Source organism: Salvia miltiorrhiza, chromosome 3, assembly GCF_028751815.1.
Source record: "Salvia miltiorrhiza cultivar Shanhuang (shh) chromosome 3, IMPLAD_Smil_shh, whole genome shotgun sequence".
Lineage (NCBI taxonomy): Eukaryota > Viridiplantae > Streptophyta > Magnoliopsida > Lamiales > Lamiaceae > Salvia > Salvia miltiorrhiza.
In genome coordinates, this window is record NC_080389.1 from 4,170,665 (window position 1) to 4,184,950 (window position 14,286).

General features: G+C 39.9%; 1 protein-coding gene across 1 annotated transcript; it reads right to left on the reverse strand.

Annotated features, from left to right (window-relative positions):
• Nucleotides 1-11,274: 11,274 nt before the first annotated feature.
• Nucleotides 11,275-13,056, reverse strand: LOC131018135 (uncharacterized). Its single transcript, XM_057946856.1, has one exon. The coding sequence runs from the start codon at nucleotides 13,054-13,056 to the stop codon at nucleotides 11,275-11,277; it is 1,782 nt and encodes a 593-aa protein (XP_057802839.1).
• Nucleotides 13,057-14,286: the final 1,230 nt, after the last annotated feature.

Consider the following 14,286-nt stretch of genomic DNA (forward strand, 5'->3'; position numbering starts at 1 on the left):
TGTCTTTGTATGCCTTTAATGTGTTTACCAATGTGGATCAATCTGAACCATGCTCATATTCTGAAGCTGTTAACTCTGAAAATTCTGAAAAATGGATAACTGCTATGGAGTCTGAGATGAACTCATTACATGGTAACTCTACATGGATTCTTGTTCCTAAACCTGCTGATTGTTCCATAGTTGAGTGTAAATGGTTATTCAAGATTAAAAATGAGGTGGATCATGTTAGGTACAAAGCTAGACTTGTAGCTAAGGGCTTCACTCAAAAGGAGGGCATAGATTACAATGAAATTTTTGCACCTGTTGTTAAATTCACCACTGTTCGTATTATGCTTGCTTTGTGTGCTCACTTCAACTGGGAATTAAAACAGATGGATGTAACTACTGCCTTTCTTCATGATGATCTTGAAAATAACATTTACATGAAGCAACCTGAAGGTTTTGTGGATAAAAATTTTCCTGATCATGTGTGTTTACTGAAGAAATCTCTCTATGGCCTTAAGCAATCTCCTAGGCAGTGGAACCTGAAGTTTGATAAATGCATGCAAAAATTTGAACTTCTCCAGGAGTCAATTTGATCACTGTCTGTACTTTTCAAACTCTGAACCCTCTGTGTATTTACTGCTTTATGTTGATGACATGCTACGACTGCTTGGCCCATGTTTGAAAACAATTGAAAGTGTGCAGAAAAGCCTATGTGAGAACTTCGACATGAAAAACTTAGGAGATGCTAAGAAAATCTTAGGCATGAGCATAGAAAGAAATAGAGAGAAATCCACCCTGTTACTGCATCAGTCAGATTATGTGAAGCAAGTTCTTCTTAAGTTTAACATGGATAGTTGTAAGCCTGTGAATGTGCCTCTTGCTTCCCATTTTGTGCTTAGTAAGGATCAATCTCCCGAGTCTGAGTCTGAAACTGCTGAAATGAAAAACATTCCTTATGCAAATGCCTTAGGGTCTGTCATGTATCTTATGATTAGTACCAGACCTGATATTGCTTATGTTGTGTCGTTCTTGAGTAGATATATGGCAAACCCTGGACTTCCCCACTGGGAAGCTATGAAATGGCTTTTCAGATATTTGAAATCTACTATGAATCAAGGTCTGATCTTTACTAAAGCTGAAGATGGAATTAAATGTGTTGGTTATGTTGATTCTAATTATGCAAATGATAGAGATCATAGAAAATCTACCACATCTTATGTGTTTACCTTATGTGGTTCATGCATTAGTTGGAAGTCTCAACTGCAAGGTATAGTTGCATTATCTACCACAGAGTCTGAATACATTGCTGCCGCTGAGGCTGTGAAAGAAGCAATTTGGTTAAATGGTGTCCTGTCTGAAATAAAGTTCATTGATGATAAACCTGTGCTTTTCTCTGATAGTCAATATGCTATACAACTATGCAAAAATCCTGTTTTTCATGATAGAACCAAGCATATAGATGTCAGATTTCATTTCATCAGGGACATTGTTGAAAAAGGAGAAGTTATACTTGATAAGATACTATCTAAATTCAACCCTGCAGATATGGGCACTAAATGCCTACCAGTTGCAAAGCTGGAATCTTGCAAAAAGACCTTGAACATTGGTCTGGGTTAGAATCATGCCTGTGTGACAAGTTCAGCTTTTGTGGTTGCTTGTTTCTTTGTGTTGTCTTTTGTCTGTCCTTGTTTCTGTTTTGTGTCTTGTTTGTGGTCTGCTCTGGTCCTGTCTTCTGTTTTGCTGTTACTTTTCTCTGTTTTGCTTGTTTTTTGTCTGCTGTTTGCTTTGCATGTTTTATATGTTGTGTTTGTTGTGTTTGCTGCATGTTGTGTCTTCAATGATAACCTACTTTTGGGTTTGAGAAATGGTGATTTCCCTTTGGGTTGGTCTATGTGGCTTGAGATTGAGAATGATATGCTTAACATTATTTCTCACCCTCTCTTTCCTGTCTGTGTGATAGGTTAAGCGTAAAAATAGGGGCTGTGATGACAACTCCAAAACTCAATGGCTGGCCCTTCCCTGGTGACAAAATGATCAATGTGCCAAAGGTGGAAATGTGGGTGTTGGCCCAATTCTCATTTGCTGCTCAGGCCCAGCCCAAGCCCACTATTAACCCTAGCCCACTTCCCTCTCCTGATATACCCCCACCCGAGTTCTCACTCTCCCTTATTTCTCGCTCTGTGCCGCTCTCTCTCAAACCCTAAATTCCTCTCTCTCCCTGACTCTCCATCTCCTCCGCCGTTCCACCGTCCATCTCCTTGGTTTCTCCATCACCTTTATGGCTCCCCACTCTTTACCGTTGTCCAGCTCCACCATCTCCTCCTTTTTAACCTTTGATGCTAATTCAAACTGGGATAACGAATTATCAAAAGCAAGAAGGGCTCTGCTATTCCTTTCAGTGTGTTGTTCTCTTGATAATTCGGGATTCCCTGTGTGAGTGGTGGTATCACCGGGCCTTCCAGACCATCGGAGCCTTGTTTGGTGGTTACCTGAGTTGCTCGTGAGTCATCGGAGGCCTGAACTTTGGCTCCTGCTGTTGGTGACTTGTCTGCACTGAGATCTGTGAAGCCACTCCACTTTCCAGTTCCTGTTGGTCGTGATTGTACAGCTGCCGGAAGGGCTAGCCGAGTACAGGGGAAAATCTGAGCCCCACAGTGTCCCGAGGACACCTTTTCCCCTTTCTCTGAACTCTATCTTTTTCACCTTTATGTTCTTCCTTTACTTTCTACTGTTACTTGCATTCTTTCTCTTTTGTGCAGATCAGAAGAAGAGGAGTCAGGAGAAGAAGTCGAAGATCAAAAGAAGACGAAGTCTCAAGTGCTTGAGCACGAAGTGGGGAAGACAGGAGGTTCGGAAACCAAGTGGTGAACCCTGGCTAGACGAAGATACCCAACAGTTTCTGAGGGCTAAGATATAAAAAATAGGAAAGGGTCAAGATGAGCACCATATTTTTGAGGCATTCTAGCAATTAGGGGGCTACAGTGAGGGATTTGAGGGCTATGTTTAAATATGCCCATTGTCCACCAAACTATAGTCTTATTATTACTTTCATCCACTTATTAATATGAGTAAAATTTTGTAGTCGTCAAAATGAAGCATAAAACACAATTTATGGCCACACATTGAAAAAACACAAAATTTGGCCATTTTTTTATTGATTTGGATAATTTTACCCTTAATGAGGCGGACCAGGTAGGATCAGGCACGCGGGTCGCGTGCTGGGTCGGGTTAGACACTTATGGCACTAATAGTGTCATAAGTGCCAAGATTTTACTTTAGTTTTATTTTGGATTTCCGTTGGCACTACGAAAATTCAAAATAAAACCAAGTAAAACGGTCCTTTTGGCACTTATGGCACTAATAGTGTCATAAGTATCATACGTGCAACACAAATACAGAAACAACAACAATAGAATCAAGAAATCATAAATGGATCATCTAAACCCTAAATGGATAATCTAAACCCTAAATCGAGCATCTAAACCATAAATGAATAATCTAAACCCTAAATGGAACATCTAAACCCTACGGGGAAGTGTTTAAAATGGTCTTTTTGGCACTTATGGCACTATTAGTGCCATAAGTGTCAACTGAAATCCAAAATAAAACCAAGTAATAAAATGATCCGTGCCATAAGTGCCATACGCGCAGCGGGCGCTGGCTTTTCCCCGCGAGCGCGCAACTCACCCATAACCTTCCAGCGGCCGCGCAATCATCCAGCGGTCACGCAATCACCTCAACGGCCGAGTAAAAAGGGCAAATTAGGCATACCACCTAATTAATGGTCATATTTTGATGTTTTAAGATTAGGGGCCAAAAATTGATTTTCAATTTTCATTATGGCCATTTGACTAAATTGTTTCTATTAATATTGTGTTCTTTTTTAACTAGCCCTTATATGTTAAACTTCTCATTCTTAATATTTACAAAAAGCGAACTCATTTAACACATCCATTTTGATGGATCTGTTTTCCGCTCAATTTTAATGGGTTATTTTCTCCACATTAAACACATTTTTTAACTATTTACTAAAACTCATACCCCTGCACTACGATTTTCGATTTTGACTTTGTGATTTGATTTAAATTACTCAAATTCAAAATGATAAATTTAAACAAGACAATTCTAAAAATGAAAACTACATTAATTTAAAATGGTGGTGTGCATGTTTCAAGCTTTGGCGGTGTGCAACGGGGTCGGTGGCGCGGGTGGGGAGGTTCATATCACTGTTGATTGCAGGGGCCGAGAGATTAGGGCTTGATTTGTTGTGCGAGAAAGGAGAAGTTTGCGGCGATTATGGCGTTGGCAGATAGCGGGGCAGCGACGTTAGGATTGGCGGTGTCGCAGGCGGAGGAGGAGTTGTCGTGCGCTGGATGTATGTTAGTTAACATTAACATTACCGACGGACACATCAGTCGGCAAGAATAAATAAAAATAAATAAAATACATCACTTTTTCGTCGGTAATCACTAATGATCGGTGATTCTGTCGGTGTCCAACTGCATTTTTTGTAGCCTCTCAACTAATAATTTAAACTGATGCCCCCAAATTATAATACATTTTTTATGAACAAAGTGAGTATTTGTTCCAATCAAATCTATCAAACAAAATAAACGCCTTGAATTTTTGCAAAGCATTGGAGAAGGCAAACATTAACATTCAATTTGCAACGAGTCTCACCTAAATGTAATCAAGATAAACTCGTGCTTCTGTATGTTAAATCATAGAAGGCATTGGATGTGTCACGAAATAGGGAGCTGAGGTTAAGTTCAACCAATCTCAACTCTATAAAAATTAACTTCTTGACAATCACTTTAGAAACAATACGCATCCATTTAGGTATAATCAAATCAAACAATATATAATTGTGAAGAAATAGTATGCTACAAAATCACTCATGATCATGTTCTAAGATTTTGTTCCCATCTTTCATAAATCTTTTGGCGAGACTAAACTTTCAACATAGACATGCGAATCGTAACAAACCTCATGACGACGGCGGAACACATTATCTCCGAGATCGTAAACCAACAAAGTGGATCCACAATTGAGCAAAATCTCTCCCTTACGACCCACCAGCAATGGTGCTGGTTGAAGAAGCTCAACAAGATGAGAAAAAGTCGTCACTCTCTTCCAAGACTCCTTCATAACCCAAACTCGAACGACATTGCTATTAAATTCAATATGACACTGCACACAAAGTAAGCCACCAAGCACACCCACAAAGTACCATTTCGTGCAAAACTCGTGATCAAAGGGAAGCTCAATCCTTCCAAACACCTCACTTTTCAAGTCCAAGAAATTAATTTCTTCTTTGTATAAATTTATACTATTCCTCCAGTAAAGCTTCCCACCTGCAAACACCCCTCTTCCCCAACTTAGACGTAAATAACCGGATAGCTCAATTGTTTTCCATGATTTTGTCTTTGGACTATAAACTTTACCAACCCGTTTCGAATTGTTTTCCACAACAACAAACACCTTGTACTCATCACTCGATTCAACCCAACCGAATCCGTAATTACGAACATCGCCGGGACTAGAAATTTCTGGCAGTTTCTTGGAGGTCCGAGTCGATGGGTTCCACAAGTAAATTTCTTTAAGAATTTCTGCACGTTTCTTAGATTTCTTGAGAACGCAGAACAGCCCATTACAGCATCCCGAAATTTTATATGGCGGCAATGTCGCCATCGCATCATCAAGTGAATATCGACTGATAGGTGGTTCACTCAGCAACGACTGCAGAGAACATTCCTCAAGCCTATCATTCAACTTCTCCCGTATAATGAGCCTTTGATGGGGGAAAGATGGATTTTTTATTGAATTTTGATGATGGGCTTTGATGAAGCGTTTGCTGCCTATTAAAGACCGCCATGTTTTCGAAACGCACCTAAATCTCAACAGTGATTTCACCAGCAATATTGACAGTATTTCTTCGATGATTTCTTCTGGAAGATGGAGAGATTGCTGGTTTCCTCTTCTTTGTCCTCTTCTTCTTCTTATTCTTCTTCTTCTTCTGCCTATTCTAGCACTTCTTGAAAAAAATTGTTGAACTTTCTTCTCATACTTCATCTATGTTAAAGTTTCCATGACAATAATGAAATCAAAATAACGAAGAATCGAAGAATAGCAAATAAACTATTAGCTGGTGGTTACCTTAGAAAATCAAGGAAGATGATGGTATGGGTGTGGTGGCATTCGACGGCGTCATTATGGAGAAGCGGCAGTGCGGTTAAGTCTCTCTCTTAAAGAAAGGGTTAAGCATGAGATTCAAAGGCATGGAACCAAAATAAACCCTAAAATTGATAAACTGCGGTGAAGTTTCTCCCACCACTCTTTCGCCCCTAACATTATTGATACTACATTTTATGTTTTAAAATAATAATAAATTTAATAAAAGACTAGTACATATTAAATCTATATGGAAATTTATGATGGACACACTCTCAATATTCGTAATATTGTTAACTGCATCAATATTCAAGTGTGATACATACAGAATCTAAAAGATATGGATAGTAAATAATGGACCATTATTAATTTATAAAGGGTTAAGGTGCAGATAAGCCCCTGAAGTGTGAGCCCTTAGAGCGATTTACTCCCTTTACTAACTGTGTGTGCAACTTACCCCCTAAACTACCAAAAATCGCACATTTAACCCCTTTTTGACTAGCACCGTTAGTCAACGTTAGTTAGTAATTTTTTCTTTTGTTTTTTTAATTCTAATTGTGGGGCCCACCTTCTTCTTCTTCTTCTTCTTCTTCTTCTACGCTTCTTCCTCCTCCTCTGCCCTCCTATCCACCGCCTCCCACCCCCACTCCTCCAGGAAAATCGCCGCCGCCGTCCTATCCATGAAACAACATCTTTTTCTCCAATACACCTGAACGCCTTGTCGGATTCTTGAAACAAACTAAACTTGGAGTAGAGTGTAATCAAAACATTCCCAGAAAATGAGGTGCAGTCAAGCCCGAGCTTCACCATTTGACAGTGTAGCTGCACGACCGTTGATAAACCATATACGGTTTCACCAGCCCCTAATAATCCTGCGAAAGTAAACCGGTCAGGAAGCAGCCCCCGTCTAAGCAATTCCACAAACAACTCCATTCCCTTCTCTTGGAGCTTGCTTTCCACTAGCCCAGTGATTGCGATGTTGTAGGAAACTAGAGTTGGCTGAACAAAGCTGCTATCGCAAAACGGATAATGCATCTGCACACATGTCGCATTTCATGTACACCAAAAGCAGTGAATAAACAACGAAACTAACGGAACAATAGCTCAGCTTAAAGGCGAGCGCATGAATTTGCTGCCCGAGATTCAAGTCCCTTGAGCGGGCACAAGAGCTAAGAGCGCTCGAGAACACCGAGTCATTGGGCTTAAAATGCTTGTGCATTTCGCTGAAAAGTTGAAGCGCTTTGTAGGGGGTATCCCAAAGGTTATAGCCAGATATCAAGGCGGACCAGGTAACCAAATATCTGTGCGCCATTTCGTCGAACACCTGGTGGGCCAGGTGAAGAAGTCCACATTTGGCGTAGAAATTGAGAATGTGATTGCACATGGAGGTTTCTGCTAGTCTTCCTGTCTTGATAGCTGCAGCGTGGAGCGAAACCCCACGACTTAATTCCTTGGCTTTGGCGCAATGGTGGAGAAACAAACCAAGATTTTGTAGGGTCATCAATTTTCAGACGACAAAATTTGATGCTGAAGATGAACACCTCGAAATGTACAACGTAGAATTAAGAATTTCAGATCACCCAAAATATGACGGCGGTGGATAGGAGGGCAGAGGAGGAGGAAGAAGCGTAGAAGAAGAAGAAGAAGAAGAAGAAGAAGGTGGGCCCCACAATTAGAATTAAAAAAACAAAAGAAAAAATTACTAACTAACGTTGACTAACGGTGTTAGTCAAGAAGGGGTTAAATGTGCGATTTTTGGTAGTTTATGGGGTAAATTGCACACACAGTTAGTAAAGGGAGTAAATCGCTATAAGGGCTCACAGTTCAGGGGCTTATCTGCACCTTAACCCATTTATAAAAGGCTTTGATTTTTGAAGCAAACAGTAGATTAGGGTAGGGTGATTCTATTCATAGCCCCCATTTTACTTCTTACAGCCCATTTTTAATATAATAATTAAAAATAAATTAAAAATTACTATTTTAACATATAAATACAGTCCTCAAATTAAAATTACTATTTTTTTTTCAAAACCTAAAATTACTATCTTTTAATCTATCTGTTCATAGCCGCCTCAACAATTTTTTTAACAGATTCATCATTTAAACAAGCACCGCTCATAGTCGTCTAATCACAGCCGTAGCATTAAATCCTCAAGGCGCCGCTTGAAGCACAATTAAATTAGCAATAGAAAGCGTGATATTAAAAACCAGATTGCACTGGCAAAGAATTAGAAAGACAGAAGTTATACGTTTATTTCTACACATGCTTGGGAGAGAAATTACGCAAACGCGTAATATATTCTCTTTGATTTCAGAATTTCCATCCAGTATTTGCATCATGGAACTCTAAAAAAATTTCAAACTAAAGAAAATTAATCGGACTCGACAGCTATGTTGATTTAGTTTATTTCATATGATTCTCGGAATTTTGAGTTGGGGGTTATACAGTTCTTTCTAGGGTTTATATATGCATAAACATATTTCTTTATCAGATTATGATAGGGGGCTATAAATATTTTCAGATTTCGATAGGGCTATACATATTTATTATTTAAGATTTGCAAAAAGAAATTATTGATTTAAAATTTATTTTAATTTAAAGGCTATATTTTATAGGGTAAAATAATATTTTTTTAATTATTTTTAATTATTATATTAAAAAGGGGGCTTTAAGGAGTAAAATGGGGGCTATGAATAGAATCACCATATAGGTATCTATCTCACATAGGGATGGCAATGGATCATGGACCCCGTCCAAATCCGCGCATCCAGATCCTTTAAAAAAAGATTTGGGCCTTGTAAAAAATGAACCCGATGGGTCTGAACCGGATGTGAATTACTCCTAAGATTTGCGAATCTGGATCTGGAGCAAAAGTTTTAAGACCCAGATCTTGTCCATATCCGCCCGCGGATCCAGTGATATATAAAAAATATATAATTTATTTTATTGTTATTGAACTCTACCCTAAAATCTATTACAAATCTATACATCACTTTTCATAAATAATATACTATATAATTCTATTAAAGATAATATTTGACGTGGCGTATTTATTATTTTGTGGCAATTAGTTGGAAAAATAATACTATTTTTTATTTAATTTCTTATCAATAGTAATTAAAAAAAAACTCAAATCAAATAACCCAAATTGTCAATAATTTAATATCTAAATATTATATGAAACAACTGGTTAATATTTTCCCGGCAAAATCTTTTACTATTGTTTTGTCATATCTTTTCTTGAAGTAGATGATTTTCTTGCAAGGAGCTTGATATTTTGGCTGAATAAAAATATTGTTATTCACACTAAATCAGAAAAAAAAAATTGCTCCGACACGCATGATTTGTCCAGTTTTTTGGTCAAATCCTTTATGCTTCAGCCTTCGATTGCCGTTATTTATATTCCTTTTCATTTTGTTGATGAACAAGGTTTGGGTAAAGAGATTTGCTGCCAAACAGATCTCGTTTGCATCGCCGGATCTCTAAGGGCAGACGCTCGTGTCATTGCTCGGAGGTTTGTCTTTAAATCAACTGAACTTGCAAAATACTTCCACTTCATTATTGTAGGAAAAACTCAAGTTCCCGGGGAAGAATCAAGAATGTTGCAGCAATGCCGAGTGGTACCCACGGTGTTGGCGATAGCTCTTGTGCGTCTTCATGGAGCCCATGGTAGTAGTTTCATCGTTGCAAATTTGCTTTTGTGTCTTTAGTTATGTTATGTTTTCTACTCCTTCAAGTTGTCTTTCGAATTAGTTCAATATTTCAAAGTATTGTGCTCATCCCCAAATTTGATATTTTTGGTGTAATTCGAAAGTATTTGATTTGATTACTGGAATGAGACGAGCTTTGATTTTTAAATGTCTCTTACTACCGCTTCCATTCGGCATCATCAATGAAGCACCTAAGAGGAGGCCTCACCTCAACAAAAGAGTGTAATAAATATATGTGTTGCTCCCATCAATTTTCCACAACAAAACTCAACGAGATTATAACACTCGATGTTTTGCAGATCAGGTCACTAATATCACTCAGGAGAGAAGAGAGCGGCAAGGAAATTGCTTGCTATGTCTCAACACCAAGAATGGAGTTAGAAAGCTACTATTTGAAGATGAAATGTGAAAGTGTTGCTCCACACGAACTAACTGAAAACCTTGTGTTAAAGTAACACACCCCACAGCACAGAGTAAATAATGCAGCGGAAATAAACGAACACCAAACTTTGGAAAAATTTCTTCAAGTTATAAATAACTTGAAGAATGCCTTATGGCGAAATTACTAAACGGAGAATGACACTCACGTTCAATACCTTTACAAAGGACTAGGTATTGAACACTATACACTCTCACTACCAAACTAAAACTGGATTCAAGAGCTATACTCCGAAATCCAACAAAACACAGAATGCTATAGCTAATGTTATCCCAACACGAGAAACAGCACTCCTACACAGATCACTCAAAAGCTAGATATCTTCTCTCAAAGTTCGTGATCTGAACTGAACTCTTCCTTGGTATTTATAGACCTTCAAATCTTGATCTCCAAGTATGAGTTCGTGGGTTGGGAAGTGGATGAGTGGCCGTTGAGTTAGTTGGAAGAATCAGTCTTCACGAGCTACTCATCCCTTTGATTTAGGAGCTCCCAACAACTCCTTCTTTCTCTCTCCTTATCTTCTCTTGTTCCTTCCTTCTCTCAACAGAATTCGTTCCTTCCTTTCCTCCTCCAATCCTCACGATTTCCATCTCTTGACTTGGTCAAAACACCTACAAACACAAAGTGAAGAAAGAGCAAAACAAACATAGTTCGAAAACTAACAAACTCCCCATTTTTGCCTTTCTTCACAAAACCAAATACCAAGTTGCTCCCCCTTGATGTGATCTCCCCTTGCAGAGATAGTAGTAACAAAAACACACAAACAAAAACCATATTCTCACAGCAGCAACCACACAAAACTTTCAACAACCAAGGCAAAGACTAGCCACTAGCAAAGAGCATAAGCATAGCGTACGTCAAGGTATCAACAATTAAAAGTACTTAAACATCCATCAAACAAAAGTTTTAAGAAGTTCTGTCAAATTAGAAAAAAAATCATCAACGCACGAACACAGCTCCCCCTGACTTCACTCCCCTGTTCCCTCAGCATCATTAGCAGCATCAGCATCAGCGTCTTCTCCCCCTTTTTGGGAAGAAAGGAGAGCAGTTAACTGTCCTTTGGCTTGATTCAGGATTGACGATGACTCCCCCTGAATTCTTCGGGCTTGAAGAAGGTTGTTCTCCAGTTCATCAATCTTCTGCAAAAGAGCCTGCAATGTTGCCTTTGGAATTGTGATCATGGCAGTGTCAGCAACAGTGGGAGCAGCAACAGGATTAATCCAGGGAAGGTCTGCAACTTTGCCCTCGCTAAAGAGCATGCTCGTAAGAGCATACTCATGAATAACCTCTCTCTTGGCAGACGTTTTCACCTGTACACCTTGACTCCGAAGTGCCCTGAAAATCAAAGAGGGGAACGACAACCCCGACAATTGAGAAGAAGCGGCAATTTGATCAAAGATAACCTGACCTAGATTAAATGGCAATCCTTCTCCAATGCAATAGAGAAGTATGCCGTGCTGTTGTGTAACCACGGTGGAGTTGGTTGACACAATCCAGTTCATGGTCATGATTTTGAACAGAGCAGAATAAAGATAGGACAAGGTGGATGATTTCATCGGCTTTAACCATTTCCGCACTTTCCCACCAGTGATGGCTGAGGCCACTTTGTCCATGTTCTTTATCGCTGTGGGCTTCACATCAGGTGTGCCAAGAATTTCATTGATGATTGAGGGCGTCAGATTGAATACCGTGTTCCTGTAGAAGGCTTTCCCGTACTTCCTGGACCTTGGGTTTCCGAAATCAGCTGTCAAGTTGCTATAAACCAGCTGCACCACTGCTTTAACAAACGGCTCTACCTCCGTCACGGACTTGAACAGATGGCGAGATTTGAAGAATTCCACCAGATTGAGCACTTTAAATGAATCTTGCTCGATGTTCCGCTCACTGTAACACTCCATCATCTTGACGTTTTGCCAAGACTTTGCTGCATCAGCAGTGTAAAAGAAAGGCTGGTGAGCTTTGTTGGCCTCCATGTCTGAGCCTTCGGGCTCCTCGTCTTCGACATCCATGTCTTCTTCCTCCGACTTTGTGGCCTCTGGTGTTGTGGGCACAGCCGAGGTGGTAGCCTTCATTTTTCCCTCACGAATGGCTTTTCGCTTGAGCCTTGTCAACACCTCAGTGAGAGGTGTGTCGTCTTCAGAAGGATTTTCTGCTGCTACCTCTGCTTCAGCCTCGTTGAGCAGAGTATCAAGAGATTGCGCCGGAGAAGGGGCTGTTGGTTCTGTGGTCTCCTCTGTTGGAGCAGCAGATTCTTCATCAACAGTGGAGGTTTCTGCCGTCGGCCCAGACGTCCGTGCTTGCTTGGCTGGAGGTACGTCGTCTTCTGATTCATCGAGTAACACCATCTTTGGGGGTCCGGGTTTTGAAACCCTAGGTTGAGTGGGGATTCGATTTGACCTCCGTACCGCCTTGAGCTTGGGCCTAGAGGTTTCGGCCCCCTTCTTCTTGCGTTTATTTGAGGGTTTTTCAGGTTCCCCTTGCTTCGCCGGTTTTTCGACCGGTGAATCGGCAGAGTGCTCGATGGTAGAAATGGGCGCCGGATTCAGCACTGCTTTTGGGACTTCCGGTGTTTGAGACACCGGTAGTGGAGCGTGTCCGCTTGTTGTTGCTGGAGTTGTCATCGGAGCAGGCAGGGACGGCAACGGTGGACCAGCTTGATTTTCCGGCAATGAGATGGTGGCTAGGGCTGCTTGAAATTGGGGATTTGATAGAATCTGTCTAATAAGCTCAATAGTATTTGGGTTAGACATTATGAGAGCACAAAAAAGACTAAGTACAAAACGAGAGGAAACCAGGAGTCTCTCACGCAGATCTAAGTGCAATGATGAAGAATGGTGATGATGTGATTTGCATGCAGTGAATAAATACTAAAGAAATCAGATCCAATCACTAACAAACCAAATCTTTCAAGTAAATCTTCACCATAAAATTCGAAAATTAGGGTTGGAAGGAGATTAAGATAGAGATATGCTCAAATCAAGAACAAGATATGCGTAACAAATTACAGAACCTGCGGATCAGAGAGAGAATCCCATGAAAATCGGAACCAAAAAACTTCACAGATTTTCCAGAATTATTATATCTAATAATCTGCCTTCTGTTATAACAACATCCCCTAACACATAACTCAGTTAAACTTTATTTCGCACTTATAAGCACAGCACCAAGTAAAATTCACTCATTTTTATTGACATAGAGAACATCATCGCAGCGAACGCCGTGCCCCTAGTCTTAATTTGTGAAAGCAATCGAGGATGGCCATTTTGTAAGGTAGCATCGTCGCAGCGAACGCCGTGCCCCCCAAACTACTTTGGCTTTTTCTGTGCTTTATATATATTATACACACATCCTGAGTTAGTGAAGAGGAACGTGCTGAAACAACATAGAGCATCACACAGACAAAAAACAGTTGCATCTAAGAATATTTCTTTTGAAACTGATGCAACAAACATTTCCTTTTTCATTAGTTCCGAAGGCAAAGACCAAGAGACCTTCTTAACATGGTGAATCTCTCAAAATCCAAAGGTTTAGTAAAAATATCCGTAATTTGGTTCTCGGTTGGAACATACTCTAACTTAATTACCTCTTGTTCCACTAAATCGCAAATAAAGTGGTGTCGAATATCGATGTGCTTGGTTCGTGAGTGTTGGACCGGATTCTTTGAAATGTTTATTGCACTGATGTTGTCGCAGTGCATCACCATCACATCACTCGTCACACCGTAATCTGACAACATTTGTCTCAACCAAAGAAGTTGAGAGCAACAACATCCTGCAGCAACATATTCGGATTCTGCAGTAGAGAGAGACACACAATTTTGCTTTCTACTATGCCACGACACCAAGTTATTTCCAAGATAAAAACACCCACCACTTGTACTTTTCCTATCATTAGTATCCCCTGCCCAATCTGAATCACTAAAAGCTACAAGGTTCGTGTTAGAATCTTTGGAGAAAAAAATGCCAAGATCAAGTGTGCCA